Consider the following 20799-nt stretch of genomic DNA (forward strand, 5'->3'; position numbering starts at 1 on the left):
CTGCAGCTCCTAAGCAAAGAGACAAGCAAGATGGACAGGGGACTCCTGCCCAGACCCTTGTGTACTGAACCGGCTCCCTCCGTGACTCCAAATCCCGCTGACACAGGCAGAAGCCTGGGCCTCACAGGCTTCACCCACTGTTAACGCCTCTGCACTTAGGGAAAGAGCTGCGGTCCTGGGCCCTGGACCCACCACGGGGATGCAGATGTGCTTCCCTTTATGGGGCTCCAGGGTTTCTCATGACTTCCAGTCAGTAAGTGTCTGGCAAGACCCCATTATGTGCCTGACACTAACATCTAACTTTCAACCCAAGGTAACTTCTAGGGTTGGTACCATGTCTTAATCCAGAGTCTATGGAAAGACGTCACAGGGTCCTGAAACACCCAGAAGTGATACACCCTACTCTTTGCACAGGTTCAAGATCAGCATTGCCTCCCGTGCCAGCCTCACTTCCACATGGATCTGAGAATCAGCTGATACCCAAAGAGGCCTGTGGCCCCCAAAAGGGGCCGACCCTGATCTCTGCAACAGGCCTCCTTGGCTGGCTTCTCGCTGGAAACTGCATTAGGCTAGGATCTCTCAAAAAGCAGGAGAATCTTGCTTGTTAAAAATTTCAGATTCCTGGGACGTCCCTGGCAGCCTAGTGGTTAGGAGTCCGCACTTTCACTGCCCTGGCCCGGGCTCAGTCCCTGGTCAGGGAACTGAGATCCCGCAAGCTTCATGGCAAAAAAAAAAAAAAAAAAAAAAAATCAGATTCCTAGGGCCCTGCCTTTTATCAACCTGCCCCGGAGGTTCTGATATGGGCCACTGCTCCCGGCACTGAGCCCATGTCTGTGCCCAGGCTCTGCGGGCCTTGAAGGACTGGCAGGGGGTGGTGGGCAGCGAGAGGTGGGGGAACCACAGCTGCTCTGGCTTCCCTGAGCCCCCGTGGTGGGCGGCCTGGAGGTGTGCACGCTCATCCCTGACTCCCGGTCTCTCACTCCTACCCTGAGTCTAACTCCAGAGATGGGAACGCTGGAGAAGGCTGCTAATTGAATATTTCTGGCCAGAAAGAAACCTTCCAGCCCTGGGTGACAACAGCTTCCCCTTTCCCTGGACTGATCTACCCCCGACCTTTCCCTCCCAACTCACGGTGCCCCCGCGTGCAGCTCCATGGGGACAGCACCTATGCGACTTGCTTTGCAAGTGCCCCTCCATCACCCAGACTGAGAGTTGAAGAAGCACGCGTTCCTGGTCACGGGTGAAGCTGCCGGCCCTCCACCTGCAACCGGCCAGGCTATGCCTGATCAGGATAGACCACATGGGAGAGGAGGCTCCCTAGGGCCCCCTTCTGTCTGTTCCAGCCCCCCCTCAATCCCCCTCCCCGATCCAGAATCACAGAGCAGGTTCCCGGCACCAGGTCCACGGGCAGGTGTGGGTCGTGCCCCCTGCCTGCCTGCTCCCATCCCAGCCTGGGGAGTGGGACGCCTCCGGAGAGGTCACGTCTCTGAGCCGCTCTGCTGCTGCAGGCCACCAGGTGGCGCCAGTCGACCAGGAACCGGTTTGGTGTGGGCCCCAGAAAGGAAAGCCTTTATTGATTTTACTTCTTGATGTTCTATAATCACCAGGATGACAATCTAAGCAAAAAAGCAAAACAAATAAACACCGCCCCTCTTACTGGGTCTTTGGTCTTTGTCTGGAAAATGATGAAAAAACAACAGGCGCCTTGACATACAACCTGAGGCTTGGGTGTGGCAACAGTGAGGTCAGCCTCGGCAGGCGGAGGAAGGGCCGGGGGCTCTGGAGACGGAGGGACCTCACTGTTGGCTTAACCTGCGGGGTGAGTAGCTCCTGGAAGACGCCGCTGAGAGCCAGGCTATTCCTTCTGGTCTCCGCTGCAGCAGCCACGTCTCAGCAAGGGGGTTCCTGTCTCCAGCCACCCTGCCTTTGCCGGGTCCCCGTGGCTTGCTGTCCCGGCCTCACGGAGGCACAGAGGCTGTGCTCCTCCGGAGGGCGCACGGGGAGGGGCTGACACCCTGGCTTCTGGAACACCTACAGGCTGCAGGAGCCCAGGGACCAAGGTGACTGGGAAAACTGAGGATTTCGGGGAGCTAGGGGGGCACACTTGAACCCCACACTCAACATGGGCTCCACCCACCATCAACATGGTCTTCATCACCTTATACTTGACTTGGTCTTTGCCCACCTACCCTCAACATGGCCTCCCTCCCCACACTGAATATGGATGGCCTCCACCCTCACTACCAACAAGGCCTCCACACATCTCCGCACACAACATGGTCTCTACCCTCACTACCAACATGGCCTCCACCCTCACTACCAACATGGCCTCCACCCCTCTCCACACTCAACATGGCCTCCATCCCTCACTCCCAACATGGCCTCCACACATCTCCGCACACAACATGGCCTCCATCCCCACTACCAACATGGCCTCCACCCCTCTCCACACTCAACATGGCCTCCATCCCCACTACCAACATGGCCTCCGCCCCTCTCCACACTCAACATGGCCTCCATCCCCACTACCAACATGGCCTCCACCCCTCTCCACACACAACATGGCCGCCATCCCCACTACCAACATGGCCTCCGCCCCTCTCCACACTCAACATGGCCTCCATCCCCACTACCAACATGGCCTCCACCCCTCTCCACACACAACATGGCCGCCATCCCCACTACCAACATGGCCTCCGCCCGTCTCCACACTCAACATGGCCTCCATCCCCACTACCAACATGGCCTCCACCCCTCTCCACACACAACATGGCCGCCATCCCCACTACCAACATGGCCTCCACCCCTCTCCACACTCAACATGGCCTCCATCCCTACTACCAACATGGACTTTATCACTTCATTCTTGACATAACTTCCTGCCTCACACTCAACACGGCTTCCTCAGTATGGCCTCCACTCCCGTGTACTCAACGTGACTTCCGCCTCCCCCCCCCACCGTCAACATGACCTTTACCACCTCACACTCAACCTGGCCTCCACCCCCACCCTTAACACGGCTCCAGGCCCCTGTGCTCCCATGACATCTACACCTCTCACTCCATGCGATTTCCATCACTTCGTGCTCAGTGTGCCCTTTAAGCCTCAAACGTGAGGCTCACTGCAGTCACCTCAGCGCCACACCTGTGTGTGCCCCTGCCTGCTCCCTCCTTCACGCTGCCCACCCAGCCTCCCTGCCTCCCGTCTGTCCCGCACGTTCCTCCAAGGCCGGGGGGACAGGGAGCCTCCCGACTGCTCCGAGCCTGGATCTCCTGAACGTCTGGGCACTTGAAGGCAGAGCCATGTATTCTGCTCTCAGGCTGTCTGCTTCGGGCCCCTCAGCCGGTCCGGCCTCTTGGGTTTGTCTTCCTGAGGGCAGGGCCCGGGCTTTTCCCCACCTGGCAGCCTCCACAGGGCTGGCACTGGGCTGAGCTCAGGGCAGAGGTTCTAGAAGCCTGTTCTGGTTCGGTGTTGGTGGCGCAGGAGTGCCCGAGGGACCGTCCAGCTGGTCTTTGCCGATGCCCCTCAGCACAGGGCTTGGCAGGGGCTGAGCGCTCAAACTCAAGAGAGAGAACCGGCCTTCTGGCTCCGACGCAGCCCCGACACCTACATACTTTGTGTCCACGATGTCGTTTGACAGCCACGGGGCCGCAGGGAAGGGCCCATGATCACTCCCGCCCTGAAGGAGGACGGTGCTGCTCAGAGAGCTGGGGTGATCTGTGCCAGGCCGCTTGCTGGTCAGAGGAGGAGCTGGGACCCCCCCTCCCCGCTCCCAGGTCTGTCCTTCTACCCATCCCCCCGCCCTCACTGCCGCTTCACCCACTTTCAGGGGGAGGGTCAGGCACTTGCTCTGGCCCAGACAGTGCTGGGGTCCCCACCTGAGCCGGGGAGGGGACGGTGGTGGTGTGTTGAAGGGCTCTTGGAGAGAGCCTTGGGGCTAGAAAACTGAGCCCTGCTGACTCACACGTGCGTCCCCGCGCATGTCCCTGTGGGTGGTGGGCCGTGTGTGCATGTGTGCACTGAGGTGTGCATGGACATCGGCATGGGGGCTCCCCAGCCAGCTCTCCTGCTTTGCCCACCCAGTGCCACTGAGGCCCCGGGACCCCTGAGCAATGACAGAGGGGCTCCAGGAAGACAGCAAGAGCAGAGCCAAGCCCAGAGGTAGCCGGTGGAGCCGCCAGTGGCCTCTGGGCCCAGGGCGGCCTGCGGGGAGGCCCAGGCCTTGCTGGGCAATGCAGGGCCACCTGGCCGGCTAGGGCGCTCCAAGCGGAGCCCCAGGGAGAGGGGGACAGCTGGGGAAGGGCTGAGAACACAGCTTAAATCTTAAAGCTTAAATCTCACGCCCTCATCCCTCACTCTGGATGGAAAAACCTCACCACCTGCTAGCTGGGAAGTGGCTGGCATCCCGTCCCCTCGTGGGCTGCCAAGGAATGGGGCAGGGCAGAAAGCCGTGGCGCTCAGAGTTGAGGGTCCACTCCAAGGGAACTGGCTCCATCTGACTCCCTGAGGGTGGAGGGCTCGGGCCACCGTGGCTCGGGGCAGCTGAGGATCACTGAGCAAGTTTCCCGCCAGGCTGGCAGGACCGAGGCACAGAGCTTGTCGTGCCCATCATTCTTCCCACTCAAGGTGGACCAGGGAGGAGCGGATCCCACCTGCCCAGCCCCCGCTCGCACTATGGCAGTTCGCCGGGTCCAAAGCGGGTGGTGTCTCAGACCGGCTGCGCTGGAACATACCCTGGAGTTTCCAGGATGAGACGTGCTGACCTTTAGATCATATTCACTTGAGTTCCATAAACTCCAACCCTCAGACGGACGGGACCCGGGGCAATCCTCCTCAGGCCTTGAGCTGAGCTGAGCCGAGCAATTCTCAGCTGAGGCCTTACAGGAGGCACCCTAGGCTGCACTTGGCTCTACTCAGCCCTGAAGGACTCACATGCAGAACCCTATTCCCCAAAGGAGGTTAGGATGGTAGTGCTTAGAAAAGACTCTACTTCCCAGACTCCCTTGCCAACGAGGGGTGACCCTATGACCAAATTCTAGCCAATGATATATGAGTGGAAGTGTTGGGTGCCACTTCTGGTCCCCGTCCTTAAAGGGATGAAGTTTGTCCTCCACCTTCCCTTCTTCCCTTCCCACTGGTTGGAATGCAGTTATGATGGCAGGTGCTGGAGCAGCCATCTTGGACCACATAAAGAGGGCAACACCCTAGGGATGGCAGAGCAGCCAACTGGAAAGAGCCTGGGCGGCTGATCTGATCCTCGACACTGTGAGGCTGCCCCATCAACCCTGAATTCCTCTGTGAAAGAGAAATCAGCTTTAAGCCACTATTCTTTTTGTCCTTGTCACAGCAGCAGGACCCATATTCTAAATACCACAGAAGGGACTGCAAAAGACGGGAAGCATTGTTGGAAATAGACTGGGAATTCCTATCAGATATCTTCATTTTTCCCCCTTGTCTTTGTTATTTTTAGTCTGGAGGAGGCATCCCTCAGTTTGCAGGTTGAAGGGAAGCCCCCATAGGACTAAAGGGCACCCCTGCGAGAATCAAGGTGGGGTTCTTGGAATCAGTCTGGCTCAGAAGTTGGGGTCTGTAGGATCTCCCCACCCCATCGTCAACAGGTGAGGCGAAGGCTGAGAAGCAGAGTCTCACTTCACCACGGATGAGCACAACATTTTGATTAAACCACTGGCAACTCTGCTGCAGGGCAGAGAAATTTGGAAACATCAGGAAGTCAACCTGTGAAGTCTTTGAAAGATTGTGATTTGTGTGAAAATGTGATGAAGCTAACGTGTTTGGCTCCAGCGCCGGGGTGGCATGCCTGATTGTGGAAGCCAATCTGATGCCTTCCTGGCTCCCAGCATACCTCTGCTTTCCCCGAACATGGGTAGCTGGTGCCCTGTGTGTGTTCCAACCCCAATCGGCATCTAAAGCTTTTATGGGAGCCGTATTTCCCGGGCTGTTTCCGGGCTGTGCGTGTCTAAGCAGAGCTACGCACACACACACACACACACACACACATGCACACCCTGAGTGACTGCACCTCGCTGCTCTCATATCTGGACACCAGGGACCCAAGTGTGATTAGCTTTATGGGGTGTTTGTTGTAGTTTTACATAATTTCCTTGATGCACTGCAGACTTTTAAAAGGCGTTCACAGTTCCCTCCAGTTAAGCATCAGAGGAGGCCCGAGGTCTGGTTTCCAGCCCCTGGAGTTCATGGCTTCATCCCCTTGCCTGCTGTGGGAGGTGGCATTCCTGTTGGACTCAGGCAGGCTCCTGTGTGGGAGGGGGACTTTTCCCAGGTGGGGCCCCTTCTGAGGATGGGGGCTGTTGTAAGGGGGTGGAGGCAATGAGGGGAGAAAAAGGAAGCAGCTCAGATAAAAGAATGGGAAGGCAAGGGGCCACGGGGTGGCTTACAAGAAAACGGCCATCGGTGTGTGCTGAGAGGCGTTAAGAGGGCCCAAGCCAGAGCCTCTGCCTGGGGTGGCCACCTTGAAATGTATCTCTTCCCTCGGGAACATCCCCTTGGCTAATCTCTGGCTAACTCGTCTCTGGAACCTCCCAGGACATGAGATGAAACAGTGGATTCAGTGCCTTGGACCCGGGTCTGCAGAGGCCCAGGAGCCAAGCTGGGCCCCTCGGAGGTGGCCGGATGCTGCTGGTCTTGGTGCAGAGACTGCTGGATTCTTTCTCTCACTTTCCAGAAAGGGAACTAGGGCTCTGAGAGGGTGAGTGATTGGCCTGAGGTCACACAGCGAAGCAGTCACAGAACCAGGTGCGCACCTGCAGCTCCCGGCTGCCCGGACTCGACTGGCCTGGCGGGGTGGGGCCAATGCCAGCGGTTATCAGAGCCATTGCTCCCACCCAGCCAAGGCTCTGCCAAAGAGGAAATGTGGGCAGCTCTGGGGGAGGAAACCCAAGGTCAAGTACAAGCCCTGCACATTTAGACACCACGGAATGGAAGGCATAGGTGGGCGGGGCGTAGAGTGGACCCAGCACCGCTGCCCTGCTCCCCAGCCCCTGGCCTGGCCTTGGAGGGGTGCCACTGGGCAGCTCCGGCTCTCAGGGCCTGGACACTGGGGGCCTCTGTCAGGTGCTCGGGCCCCTACGGAGAGGGGATCAAGCTGGGCCCAGCCACACTTGCCCAGCCCCCTCACAGATATTTACAGAGAGCCTTCCACGTGCCAGCACGGTGTGGGGCCCCAAGGAGCAGCAGGTGGGGAAGGTTCACGGGAATTAGCTGGGATGTTTCCCAAGTTTCTGGGTGCTCCGCAGAGCTCTGAAGAGGCTTGCATGTCCCCTTCTGGTTAAGGAGGCTGACTTCATTCTGATGTCTCCCTGGGGGTCTCAGTGGCGGAGTCCCGGTTGGGTGGTCTGGGAGGGCCAGTTGGAAGAGGCGCTATTTGGGCTGAGGGCGGAAAGATGAGGTGGGTTGGCAGGTGAAGGTGGGGACAGCCAGGCAGAGGGAAGGGTGACGGCGGCTCTGGTGGAGGGAGCAGCCGTCAGGAAGCCCCAGGAGGGCAGGGGCAGTGGCATGGGGTCCACAGGTGGATGAGCTGCGGGCACACCCAGGAGCTCATGCTCCGTCCTGAGGGCACCAGGTAGTTTCGACAGGGTGGCTCTGGTCAGAGCTGCAGTTGAGGAGGGTTCCACCAGGCACAGCCTGAGCCTGGAAGGCCCTGGGCCTCCTGGCTTTAGTTCCTGGTGGCGGCAGCAAGGCCAAGCTGGCTGGAGCCTCCCCATGGGCACACGGCTCAGGAGGACAGCACGGGGGTGGACCTCAGCCTTGGGGTCCAGCCCCCGGGCGGGCTGGACCATCAGCCTATTGGGGGTCCACTTCCCTACTCAGAACCCTGTCCCTCCTGACCCCATCCCCAACCTTGTGGCTGGTGGGGGGGATCCTCCAGGCTGAGCACCGAAGGCTTCTCAGGCTGAGCTGGTCACCACAGGTGCCATGTGGCCTCAGCATGGACAGTCAGTGACTGGACACTCGCTACGCCCAGGAAAGGACATTTCAGCTGCTCCCTGGACGTGTTTCCTCCCCGCAGCCCGACTTCCAAGGGGACCACAGGTTCTGACGGCCCCGCTGACCTGCTCCATGAGGTCCAGTATGATGACAGGTCTTTGCCCTGAGCCTCAGAGATCAGTGTTCCGGAACCCAGGGCCCTGTGCACTGGACGGCTTTCCCCGGGTCTGTTCTCCCTGAGCCCTCCGTCCGGGCAGCAGGAGAGGCCACCGAGAGCCCCCGGCGGCTGCCCGTGGACACCAGGCACCGGCCACGTCCCGGCTTTGCGACGCGCTCGGTGTTTTGCCCTCAGAGCTCTGCGCCTGGCAGATGCTCCCGGCAGCGCCACTTTGCTGACAAGATGACATCCAGCTCAGTCCCCACTATTTGTGTGCCTCCCTGTCTGGGAGCCAAGGGTGCCCCATGTCCAGGAGCAGGTGGGCCAAGGGCAGGAGCCTGGCCAGCCTGGCCGCGGGCCACAGGCCTCTCCCTCCCCGGACTGCCACCGCGCTCCTGTCTGCGGCCTGCAAGACAGAGGTCCCAGGCGCTCTCCACTCTGCCCCTCGCCCACGGGTTTTGTGCTCTAGGACCCACTTTTCTCATCTGTAACGTGGGCTGACATCTGGGTCCTGGCTGTCACATAGGGAGCCCCCGAGGACCGGGTGGAATTGGGCAGGGTCCTGGTAAAAGCTAAGTTCACTGTCATCCGAGCAGAAGGGGGCTCCCACCCCCGGATCCCCAGGCCCCGGAGGGCCTCTGGCCCTGCCTGGGTGACCCTGGCCGGCCGGCCGCGCCTACTCACACATGGGCTTCAGCTGCCCGATGAGCTCCTCCTTGGTCCATTTCGCCCACTCCTTCTTGTCGGTGTTGATGGAGCAGAGAATGGGGCCGCAGGGCTTCCCGCAGTCCTCGATGGCCGGGACGTTCAGGTAGTGCACCAGGACGATGTCGGGGTTCTGGGGGGGGAGAGCACAGACACTGGCAGCATGAGGGTGGTACGGAGCCGGCCCGAGGTCACCCCAGCAGGTACAGACAGGCTGAGCATCTCCACGCCGGGCTTTCTCAACCTGGGCACCACTCACCCTTGGAACCAGATCATCGTCTGCGGTGGGGGACCACCCAGCAGCAATCTGGGCCTCCGGTGAGATGCCATTAACCCCCGCCCCCTCCCCCAAATCTCTAGGCATTGCCTGTTACCCCTTGGGGGACAAAACTGGCCCCAGTTGAGACCCACTGCTCTACACGTGGGCGGATTCATGTGTAACTAAGGACCACACATGAAGTTAAATGTATCTCTAGCCTCATGTCCTGGACCTACGCCCACAGCTGCCCCAGCAGCACTGGCCCCTGCTCCGCTCTTTACATGCACTTCCTCACTGCAGGTCCCTGGACGTCCCTGACAGGTATCACCACCACCCTCTTCTTAAGGGGGGAACGGAGTTCTTAGAGTTTAAGGCACCCGTATCTTTTTTTTTTTTTTTGGCCACCCTGCGTGACATGTGGAACTTCCCTGACCAAGGATCGAACCCGTGTCCCCTGCAGTGGAAGCGCAGAGTCTTAACCACTGGACCACCGGGGAAGTCTAAGGCATCCACTTCTAAGGGCTGGATGCCCCTCTGCCCCTCAGCCTGTGGTCTCCCTGCACAAGCATCTCTAAGCATCGCCCAGGAGGCAGCTGTCACTTGGAACCTCTGGAAACTCTTCCTTGGAAATCTCTTCAGAGCTTATGAATGGAAAGACCTCTCCCCGTGAAGATGGCGAAAGCACAGTTTTGTCCCCAACTGGTTCTATTGAAATGGGGCAGCCTCTTGCCATCCGATCCAATTCAAGGTGACCTGCGTCGCTCTCCACCCACCACCAGCTCTGATAGCAACACACCAAGGGGGCCTCTGTGGGGCCGCAGCTTCACTGCAAAGAGCACAGGCCCTTCTGTGGCTTTCCGTGGCCCCCCAGAGGGTGAGGCTGTTTACTGGGTCTTGTCAGTCCTGACAAAGTTGTTTAAAAAAAAAGCAGCCATGTCACTTTAGAATGCATCTGAATAAACGCAGAAAAACCTCCTACCCCAATCAGAAAGTATTTCTTGAACCGTAAGGAAATGCATAATATATCAAGGTGCTGCAGGGAACTCTGGAAAAGCCACTTGGAAGGTCCCATCCTGTGCTATTTGCCAGATACGTCTCCTCGGTTTTTCCCTCTGGATACCCAACCCCGAGTCCTGGGCGGGCACAAGGACCCCGGCACGGAGGAGCCTGGGTCTGCGGTCACCTTTTTGGATCTGATCAGAGCAAGAGTAATACATGAATATGTGACTCAATCAATGCATTAATAAATAAAGACTCAAGACGACTCCATGACCAGTGCAGGAAAGTACACTGGTATAATTTTAAAAGATTTTCAATAAGGGTTGAAATGTAGAGTTTTTTTTCGTGCCAACGCTCAGTTAACCAGGAAATTAAATCAACATGAACAGGAGTTTTCTCGTTAACGGCAGCTTTTCTGGATTGCGGTAATCACCCTGCTTAATAACAATGATAATCCCTGACATCGGCGCGGCACTTTATTCTTTTCAAAGCACTTTCTAGCCATTAGCTCATTTGATGCCCATGCAAGCTGGGGACACAGGCTGGGCTGGGCAGGGCAGGGCAGGGCAGGGCAGGGCGCTTTCTGTCTGCAATGAGGAGCCCGAAAGCCCAGTGAAGTTGTGACTTGCCCAAAGCCGTGTGCCTGGCAATGCACAGAGCTGGGGCTGGAAGCCACAGTTCTGACTCTGCTTTTAGGTCCTGCCGAGACATCTGGTGACCTCCTTTTTGCCCGGGCTAACTGCCTTCCCATCTCAGATTTAAATTCGTCCTTGCACTATGCCCAAGAGGCAGGTGGGCTAGGTAGATCTGCCAGGCCCGTGGCCTGGATAGGGTAGCCCAGGAGAGGGGGAGCCATCCTCCCTGTGTCCCAGCCCTCTGTTCTTCCTACTGACCAGCACACTGGCCTCCCCGGCCTGGGAGCTCCTGCCTGAGTCTGTGCTTGGCCAGACGGCAGCGTCAGCCACTGAGCAAGACAGAGTAGGGATCAAAGGGATGCAGGGGCCCGCAGGCCACTCAGGGCGTCCTCTGATCTCAGTCCCTGGAGCAGGCGCCCAGCCCTGCGGGAGCAAGCCAGGATGCCAGATGTCTGGGAAATGAAAGGCCCTTAGCTTCCTGCCCCACTGAGCGCAGCCTGGGCGCCTGGAAAAGCTGTGGGAAGCCAGGGCAGTGGGAGGGCAGGAGGGGGCCTGGGAAGCAAAGGGCACAGAAACCATGCACCGAAACCCCCAGAACTTGAGCTCCTGCCCTACAGCACGCAGACTCTCCTATCTCAGGAAGTCCCATTCCTTCCTTCAGGGTCCAGCTCCATCTCTGCATAACCAGCCTCCACCTACTCTTTGAGGGCAGGCACAGGCTAGCCGCCTCTTCCTCCAGGAAGCCTTTCTGGATACCTCACCCTCTGTACCTCCAGCACAGCAGGGCGGAGATTGGGTAGAGATTGTCTTAATATTCTGCAAACCTCCTTTATCTGCTCAAGCACAGGGACAGCGCCCGGGAGCTATCATAGCATCTGGCAACGCCTGCTGTTCATTTCTTCCCCCCCCCCGCCCCGGTACGCGGGCCTCTCACTGTTGTGGCCTCTCCCGTCGCGGAGCACAGGCTCCGGACGCGCAGGCTCAGCGGCCATGGCTCACGGGCCCAGCCGCTCCGCGGCATGTGGGATCCTCCCAGACCAGGGCACGAACCCGCGTCCCCTGCATCGGCAGGCGGACTCTCAACCCCTGCGCCACCAGGGAAGCCCCCATTTCTTGTTTGTAGAGTTGACTCAGGCTGACTTTGGATCTTCTATCCTTACTCTTCCCAGACTTGTGCTCAGCTGACACCTGGTTTTGGTTTTCTGTGTCTTCGAAGGGCAGGGCAGCTTCCCTGAACACAGGGTGTTCGTAGGAAGCTAAGAGGCAAGGCTGGTTCTTAACCTTTTCTGGGTCTAAGGCCTCTGAGAATTTGATGAAGGCTGTGGCTTCTGCACTCTCAGCCCAGAAGAACTCCCCAAGGCGCATCAACGCTGCATTTCAGGAGCGCACAGACCCAGTGGTCTGTGGACCCCACATCTGTAGCCAGGGACTTAGGGATTCAAGATCCACTGTGGCCCCTTTCAACTCAGGGAATATGCCCAACACGTACATCCCCTTCCCAGGAGCGTCCATCCTGGGCCTTGTGCCTTGATACAATTAGGAGAAAGGCCCAGTCCCTGACGGGATCAGGGAGGCTGGGTTTGGGATTCGGAAATGCAGAAGCAGCCTGCGTCATGCTTTATATCTTTAACACAAATTCCATCCCAGGGCCTGGAGTTCCTGAGGCCGAAACTCCTGAGTTGAATTTTAAATAACAGCTTCCTGGCTTGAGGCTGGTTTTAAGACACAGAGTGATTGAGGTATTTTTGGAAATTGGGGGCACACATCACTTCTTGGCAACGTTGCGATTTTATTCACTAGTTGTACATTTTATTGGGTGTTTCTGGCAGAAAAATACATTAGGTGTAGAGTCCCAATGTTTCAGTATCATGGGGGGCTCATAACATTGTCAGATCCTCAGGGAGTGCGGAGCTGCCGGCAGGGAGGGGCAGGCTGGCTCCACGGGACACGAGGACACCCCCCACCAGACCCACCCAGACTCTCGGTTCTGGACGGCTGTGGAGCCAGCCTGCCTTCACCACCCCCCACCCCCGCCCCGGGCTGACATCCCCTAATGGCTCCCTGGTGTTTACCACCCACGTCAGACTTTGCAGGTCGCAGGTCTCATCCAGAGGCTCCTACCCGGGCTACAGAATGTCCATGAAGATGCAAGAGGCCATCCCCATGAGGAGAGGGTGGCCTTGGAAATGACGCCCCCACCAAATGTCCAGGAGGCCTGTCCGTTGTTGGAGGCCTGTCCAGTGTTAGAGGCCTAGGGGAGCCCAATAGGGTGGCTGTGGAGGGTAAGCTGTGGATAAGTGAACGTCTCAGAGAACTTCCATAACTTCCTGAAAAGAGCCACAGACTAGGAGACCCCCTCCCTCCCTTTTGGTGCCTCAAGCTCTTCACCTGTAAAAGGACACAGCCTGCCCCCCTCCCCTGCCCGCCATCAGGCTGCAGCAGGGGCCACGATGGGGCCCTGGCGAGGTGCGAAGTCCCATCCGTACAGGGTCCCGCTGTTCTAACTACTAGGTGTCACCAAACACTGAAACAAACAAAACCCTGGTGTTTTTCCGGAGAGCAGGACCGGAGTCAGCTTCTAGCAGGCAGTCTACCCACTTGTAACACGCACTTTCTTGCTGACAGTCCGTCCGCCCCGACGCTCCTCTTACTGTCATGACGCCCCTTCCTCTCCAGGCCTCGCAGCTGGGCCTTCATGGCCCGGCCCCCTTAGCACCCTCCGCCAGCTTCACCGCCTTCAGCCCGCCACGTTCCAAGGGTTCCTCGATTTCTCCCTCCAGCCCCGCCTCCTGGCTCTGCTCCAAGCTCACCTGTCCCACTGCCCATTGACAGCTCTTGTTGGCACCTCAAAATGCCCCCGGCTCACGTGGCCCAGCCTCACGGCCGCTCCCCACACCTGGCCCACCCCGGGCTTCACCCAATGACCAGTGGCACCACCTGCCCTCAGCGGCCCAGGTCAAAGCCCTTCTCCTCGCTTCCTCTCCCTCCAATCCGTCCATCACTGAGCTCTGTCAATTCTCCCCCTCAGGTAAGCCTGCCCCACCCACTCAGCCCTACGTCCCCCCGAGACCACCCAGTCCGGGCCCCTCCCCCTGCACCTCCTCACTCCTCTCTCCCCTCCCTCCCCATCGCTCTCCCAGCCCCAGCAGGCCTGACCCTCTGATTCTGGCACCGGCTTCCTGGCCCGAGAATGAGTCCCACACCCCTGACACGGTCACAGGGCCCCGCCGTCTGTTTTCCTCTCCGGCCACTCACGCTCCCCCTGCTCACACCGTGTTCCTGCCACCCACGTTCCCCGAATCTGCCGCGTGCGCTCTCTCCAGAGCTGTCTTCTCTGGCTGGTGGGCTCTGTGCCACCTGTTGGCGTGAGCATCAATGCCACCTCCTCTTGGACACCGTATTCAGAGACCCCCTCAGACATGGTGCCACCCTGCCCCCACCTGGGCCCTACTACCTTTGCATCCTTTATTTTCTTTACAGCACCCACGCCCAATTCTCATTTCGGAGCGGTTTCTGCTGGCTTTGGCCTGTTTTCCCACCTAGAAGCGAAAGCTCCGGTGGCCGGGCTCTGTCTTGCTCGGTGGCGGGGGGGGGGGTGGTGGCGGGGGTGTGGTTTCCTGGAGCCCAGAGCGGGGCTGGCACATTGGAGATGCTCTGCCCACCTGCTGAGTGCTGAGAGGGGTGACAGCTGAGCTGCCCCAGGGGTGCTGGCCTGGCTGGGGCAGGTGGTATGGGTCCCTGGAGCCCTCTCGCCACCCCAGCTATCCTTCTTTGGGGACAGACGGACTTGCGAGGAGAGGACAAGCAGCCTGGGAGGGGGAGGAGGTGTCCACGCCCTTGGAAGGGGGCGGTAGCAGCCGAGAGGCCCAGGAGCTCTCGGCCCCTCTGCGCGAGGCTCAGCTGGTCCTCAACCCAGCTCCTTCTCAGGTTTTATCTGGAAATGCGAGTTTGGACTTGCTATTGACCTAGTTCCAGGCTGCGGGGCTGCCAGGCAGAGGACTGTGGGCTGCAGCTGCTGGAAGGGCATCTCTGGGGGCCGAGTGAGACTTTGCCTCCTAGGGCATCTTTTCCCGTTGGAGCCTTTCACCTGAGCTGGGGGAACAAATGGGAGCCAGGAGAACAAGCTGGAGGCCTTTACCTCCAGCGGCACAGGAGGGGTTGAGAATGCTCCGCAGAGAGAATGCTGGTCTAAAGTTAAACCAGCTCCTTGGCTGCAGGACTTGTCAGAGCCTTGGCGGCACCCCGTGCAGGAGGTGCAAGAGGTGCAGGAGGATCTCTTGGCGGGCGTTTTGTGGACAGGTTTTCCAAGCCTATGTGACCTTGAGCCTGAGCACCTCTTGGGACCCTAGTGTCCTCTGGAACACAGTTTGGGAACCTCTGAGAGAATTCAGAGCCCAGAGAAAGCGCCTCCAGCAGCTGTTGGAAGACAAGGGCCCATAATGTTTCCTGGGTCCCTTTCCCCTGGGGCCCCTCCCTGGCCTGGCCTGAGGCTCGCCGGGCGTTCGAGCTGCTTTCAGGGGACCGCCAGGCTCCTAAGGAAACCCCTGACCGATTGGGCGCACTGTCCCCACAACCCTCTCCTCCCCAGAGCCCCCTCCTCCCCAGAGCCCCCCTTTCCCACGGCTGCAACTATAGTTCTTCCCCGACCCGGGGTGTGGCGTGGGGCTTCCTGTTGGAAAGGCTGAGGGGCTCAGGCGGGAGGCCAGGGCGGGGGACTCTGTCTCCCCTTGACGCGTGGGCCGTCCTTCCTGATCTGGATACCCTGGGCCGCTGGGGTCCCTGCGGGCAGGCCTGGGACCGGGGCTGAGCGCGTAAAGTTGGGGTAGGGGCAGGCAGGAGAAGGGCACGGGGGCTGGCGGAGGGGGCAGCGGATTTAACCTTCTTAATCACAGGGACGGGGCTGTCAGGAGGGGAGACTGAACAAGAAAGCATCCGCCGTCCGCTCCTCCGCCAGGGTTAGCGCTGTTGTGCGCTGTTAGTGCCGGTGCGGCGGCGGAGGGGGCGGTCGGGGCGCCAGTGGCGGCACCTGTGATCCGGATGAATCCGCAGCAGCTCTTGACGCAGACACTACAGATTTCTAGACCCTGGTGCCCGGGGCGAGGCGGGCGCAGCAGCTCGGGGGAGCGGCAGGTGGAGAAGGGCTGCAAGGTGTCTCTCTGGCGGCTCCCACAGGCCCTTTCTGCACGGCTCGCACCGGGGGGAACCGCACTCAGTCCCCCCAGCCGTGGCAGAACCCGGGCCTGGAGGGCCGGGGCAGGAGGGGGAGGTGGCCGAAGGGTGAGAGAAGGAGAGAGAGAACGAAATAGGCCAAGGCGCTCAGCAGAGAGACGTGGGAAGCCCAGGTTGGCGGCAGCCAGGGTGGATGGGGGTGGCGCAGAGACGGTGGGGGGGCAGGGATGCCAAGCTTGCCCCTGGAGAGCCCTGACCTCCAGCCTGGAGGAGACGCCCACAGCTCCTGTGGCTTCTGGCTCCGAGAGCTGAGGGTTGAGGTGCAGGAGTGCTCGCGGTGGGCAGACGCTTGATCTGGCCGAGCCTTAGCGCCTGCTCTTCAGGATGGGGGAGATGAGTACAAATGGCCTTAACCTTGCTGGAGAGAGGGGAGGCAGGTAAGGGGCTCAGGAGGCAAGGGGCCTGACCCACAGCCGATCCGAATGGGCGTTCCGCAATCTGTTACCGGTTTGCGATGCAGGTGGGGAGGCGTTCCAGTTTGCGGGGGGGAAGCTGAGCCCTGCGCCTCCTGCAGCTCAAGCCTGCTCCAGGGTTTGTACCACAGACCCTGGAATGGGCTGAAAGTAGCGCGATTTCACCAGAGACCCAAGTGGCCCAGAGCAAGAGGCTTGGGGAGCTCACGTCCTCTCGGCCATGGCCAGCGCTGGGCACCAGGTGGCTGGAGGCCGGGGGTCCTGCAGCCCCAGCCCAGGACCCTACCCTCCGCTGGGAAGGAAGAGGCAGCTTCCCTTTCTGTGGAGTAAGCAGGACAGTGGCGCAAGAAGTAGTTTAAAATGCAAAAAGCTGCTGGTTTTGTTAAAGAAAAATGCAGCTGCAACATCTGTTTGACTCTTGTTTGCAGCTTCATCAACGCTAAGCGTTCAATAAATCAGGGTGGCATGGTGCTCCGTTTCTTCTGTGGCTTGGTCATTAATCTCATGCCAGTTCTCATGAAAAATGAAGGAGAGAGGCTGTGTGATAGTGAAAATGTATACATTACCCAGAAAGTCATAATAGCATGTAATAGTGGCCACACACCTCCCCACTTGCCGCCGGGGGAGGGGGCCGGGTCTGCGCACCACCAGCCCGGGGGGGGGGGGGGAGGGAGACAGAATAAATCAGCATCGTTTGCGCCGCAAGCCCATTCTGTGACTGCCTTTGTCCTATCAGCATCATTGATGCAGATTCTGAAAGCCCCACAAGCCTGATCTTCAGAGGCAGAGCCTCCCCAATAACCGAGGGTAGGCGCCCATAAAACAGGAGTGCAGAGCAGGCAGGAGGAAGGGCAGGATTTATTAGGGAATGAATAAATGATGATACCAGGTAGCTCAGGGCCGGGGGTGTCTCCACACTGCAAGGCAGAGAAAAATCCTCTGGCCTGGACTCCAGCTGCCCTGGGCGGCCTGGCACCTGTTCGCCACTCTGAATAAAGGCACGAGGTGGGGCCGCTGTCCCCATCAGGTCTCCTGGGGTCTGCCGGCCCCTGCAGCCTGCGGTTCCCCTCCTGGTTCGCTCTTCCCCAGCTGGGGAAACTCAGGTGCTCCCATGACCAAGTCCACGTTTTACCACCATCTCGGGGTGTGTGCTGGGTGCTTCTCAGGCGGCCAGACCGTGCCTGTACCCCCAGCGCGCACCTCCCACTGGGCGCCTCTGTTTGCAAAGACTGCTTTCTGAGTGTCAGCTGTGTGTGGGCCCCCCACTTCAAGCCCCATGAAGCATTCCTCATTAACTCCCTTCAACAACCCACAGAAGCAGGTGCCATTGTTACGTATTTCAGGGATGCAGACTCTCATGCTCAGGGCTCCACAATTCAGCCCAGCCCCAAGCCCCAAGCCCCAAGCCCCAAGCCCGTATCACCGCGCCTGCTCTCCACTGGGGCCCTGGGGCTCTGAGGGAACTTGCCAGATGGTGGGTGGAGGGTTGTGTGCCCAGCCTCGGTGCCCTGGGCATCAGTGGCCCAGTTAGCATCTGTGCCAGAGTGAAAATGGGTCCAGGGAGCCTGTGGGGTGCGGGGAGCTGCTGGGAAGAGGGATGGGGCCGGCCTGTGAGCACTGCAGGGCAGGGCCAAGGCAGCAGGGCCCCTGTCTCCACAGCAAGGGTCTGCGGTGGTCAGGACACCCTCTGTGGTCAGGCAGCGCTGTGGGGTGAAGGCAGGGGTAGCCACAGCTGAGCATCTGGCGACTGGTGGGGGCAGACCCAGGTCCCCAAAGTTGGGGCCTGTTGAAGAAGCAAGAAAAGAGAGAAAAGAGGGAGAGTAGGAAACAAAAGAGGTGCCCCGGAGCCCCCAGTAACAGGCAAAACCAGCTGTCAGCTGCACACTTCCTGGGAGCCAGGCCCCCTTCACGGGCTGGGTACCAGATGCCCTGCATCACGGGCTGGGTACCGGATCCCCCGGTCCAGTCCAGCAGGGCGGGGGACACAGACAACCTCCTTGCTCCTTTGCCAGCGCTCAGCAGGGCGGGGGACCTGGGGCGGGGGGCGATGCCTGGGAGAGGCTTGGGGGGGCTCACACGGGGCCTCCCCTCCTGCTCCAAGTGGGGGCAGAGGACTGCAGCCCCGGGGGAGCTCCCGTGGCCCCTCGGCCGGGCGGCCCTCATTAAGCCCACGTACGCGCCAGAGGGAATTGGGGGCCGGCAGCCCTTCCCCGCTTCGGGGGGAGGCTGGGAGACTTAATTAGTTAATGTGGATAAAGTGGTCTGAAGATGAAAAACCCTGGGTAATTGCTGAGTGCTCCTGCTGCCGCCACCGCTGTTACACAATTACCAGAATTTTCCAGTCATGGGAATATAGTTAAACAATTTCCACCTGGTGTGGGCTTCCGGGAACCCCGCTGGCTTAGGGGCTGGCCTGCTTGGTCCTCTTTAACCCACAGGTGATGTAGGAAAAACACACTAATTGTGGGAAACCATGCCTGTCACAGTCCCGGCCACCTGGGGACCGCTGAAGTAAAGAAGAATGTGCCCCGAGCAGATAAAGACGCTTGGGCTCAAAGAGAAGCCCAGGATGCCGTCCATCCAGACTTTCTGGAAGCCTCTGAGCAAGGTCTACCCAAAGGCCCCTGGAAGGTTAAGCCATCCTGGAGGATGCCGCTGGGGAGGACGTTTAATCGTGCAGCGGGACCCCACTGCACCCCCGTACCTGTGGGGCGGGATGTGTGGGCACGTTTTTGGATGGACACATGGAAGCCAGGAGATTCACGCTGGCTCAGGGCCAGGCCTTGCCTTACTTAAAATCACCCTGCACGATCTGGGGGAAGAAATGCCCAATAAAATCTCCATGTTTTCAGATGACGCTAAACTCTCCCGGGTGATGAAGCGCCGAGTCGTTTGCGATCGGTCACGAGAGGATCTATTTAGTGGATGCAAAGTGACAGATGGAGCCCAGTGTGGGCAAAGCACAGGGCAGTGTGCTCAGGGAGAGTAAAACAAATTGCCCGTGGAGTCTGGTGGGGCTGAGCTGCCACCCATCAACTCAGGAAGACCCCTGGGGTTTCTGGAAGCCACTGTCCAGAGTCGTTGCTGGGACCAGGAAGGACCAAGCCCGGAGAGTCTGACACGAGGGCTCTTTATCAGAAACCTTGGTTTGGGGTTGCGAGTGCACGGGAGAGGGGAGCATCCCTCGAGGAGGGGCGGATGGCCACGGGAAAATGAGATAAGGATTTTTCTGGTCAGAAAGACAAAAGCCGAGGGGAAATGTGACTCAAAGTCTCTCAGGTCAGAAAAAGGAGAAGAAGGTGAACGTGTGTTTTTTTTTTCTCCATCTCCCTGAATACTAAGAATATGGGTCCCCCCTGGAGCTCAGGGAGTCATTTGTGGCACAAACTCTGCACAGAGGGCAGGTAACGTAGGAGACTCATTACCCCCAGGGAGAAATGGGCTGAAAAAGAGAAATCGATTTTTTTTTTTTTAATGGGCGACATTAGTTCCTGGATAGCTGACCTGCAAGGAGTTATGGAAGGAGGTCAGGATATCGGGGGTCATCTCTCCCTGGGACCCAGTCGCTGGAGGTACCATGGTGCCTCCACTGGGGTGGATCCAGGCTGGGAGTGGCAGCCGGGGTGTTAACTGCCTGCTGTTTCCTGCTTGCCAGGCACTGGCCAGGGACACGGGCCACTGTTGCCCTGCAGTTGGCAAACCTGAGGTTGGATGAGATTCCTTTTCTGTCTCCTGCATCATCTGCTCTCACCTTGAATTCATTTTTGACACATTAGAAATCACTGCAAGAGTTGCTCCAACCAATCCTGGGATAAGAAGCCTTGGGCCTTTCTCTGGGATGTAGAGCTCACGGGAAGGAATCGTGCTCAGGGTGGGCAGCCCTGGCTCAGCAGGATGGAGCGTGGGACAGCTAGGCATTGGGTGATCAGCTGCCAGAGGGCTGCACTCCCCCTCTTCTGAGCTCCTTTCCCCTCCCAGGAGCCAAATCTACGGGCTACACGACCCCCACTCACTAGCCTTACAGAGGCCCTGTTTATGGCTTAGACTGGCCATGTCCTCCTGGGAGGCTGGAAGCCAAGCCCACGGCCGTCCCCTCCCTGCCCCTCCCGCTCCAAGGATGCGTGCGCCTTTGTCTTGCTCCTGGGGCTGGTATGCCTGCTCAGGACCCTGCCCCATTAGACAGTGGGTCAACCCCATCAGAAGACAGTGGCCCCAGGCGGTCATCCAGGCGTCTCTAGAGTGACTGACGTGCTCTGGAGCCCCTGCTGTCCATCTGATTCTCACAATAGCTCTGCAGGAAGCTGAGCACATGCCACCATCCCCACCGGCCCCATGAGCCCCCTCTGACTGAGAGGCACCATGTGATCTGCCTCCTGGCTAATGGGTAGCAGAGCTGAATGTGGCTCTGGTGCGTTTGGTGCTCTCGCGGTAAGAGCA

The 20799-nt window shown here is 59.1% G+C and overlaps 1 protein-coding gene across 1 annotated transcript in view; it reads right to left on the minus strand.

Annotated features, from left to right (window-relative positions):
• CAMTA1 (calmodulin binding transcription activator 1) overlaps positions 1-20799 on the minus strand; it is a 904314-nt gene that overhangs the window by 103626 nt on the left and 779889 nt on the right. The window contains 1 exon segment of the mRNA XM_081215072.1: positions 8807-8960. Coding sequence (XP_081071198.1) covers positions 8807-8960 — 154 coding nt within the window.

Source organism: Mesoplodon bidens (assembly GCF_964165515.1).
Source record: "Mesoplodon bidens genome assembly, chromosome: 2".
Lineage (NCBI taxonomy): Eukaryota > Metazoa > Chordata > Mammalia > Artiodactyla > Ziphiidae > Mesoplodon > Mesoplodon bidens.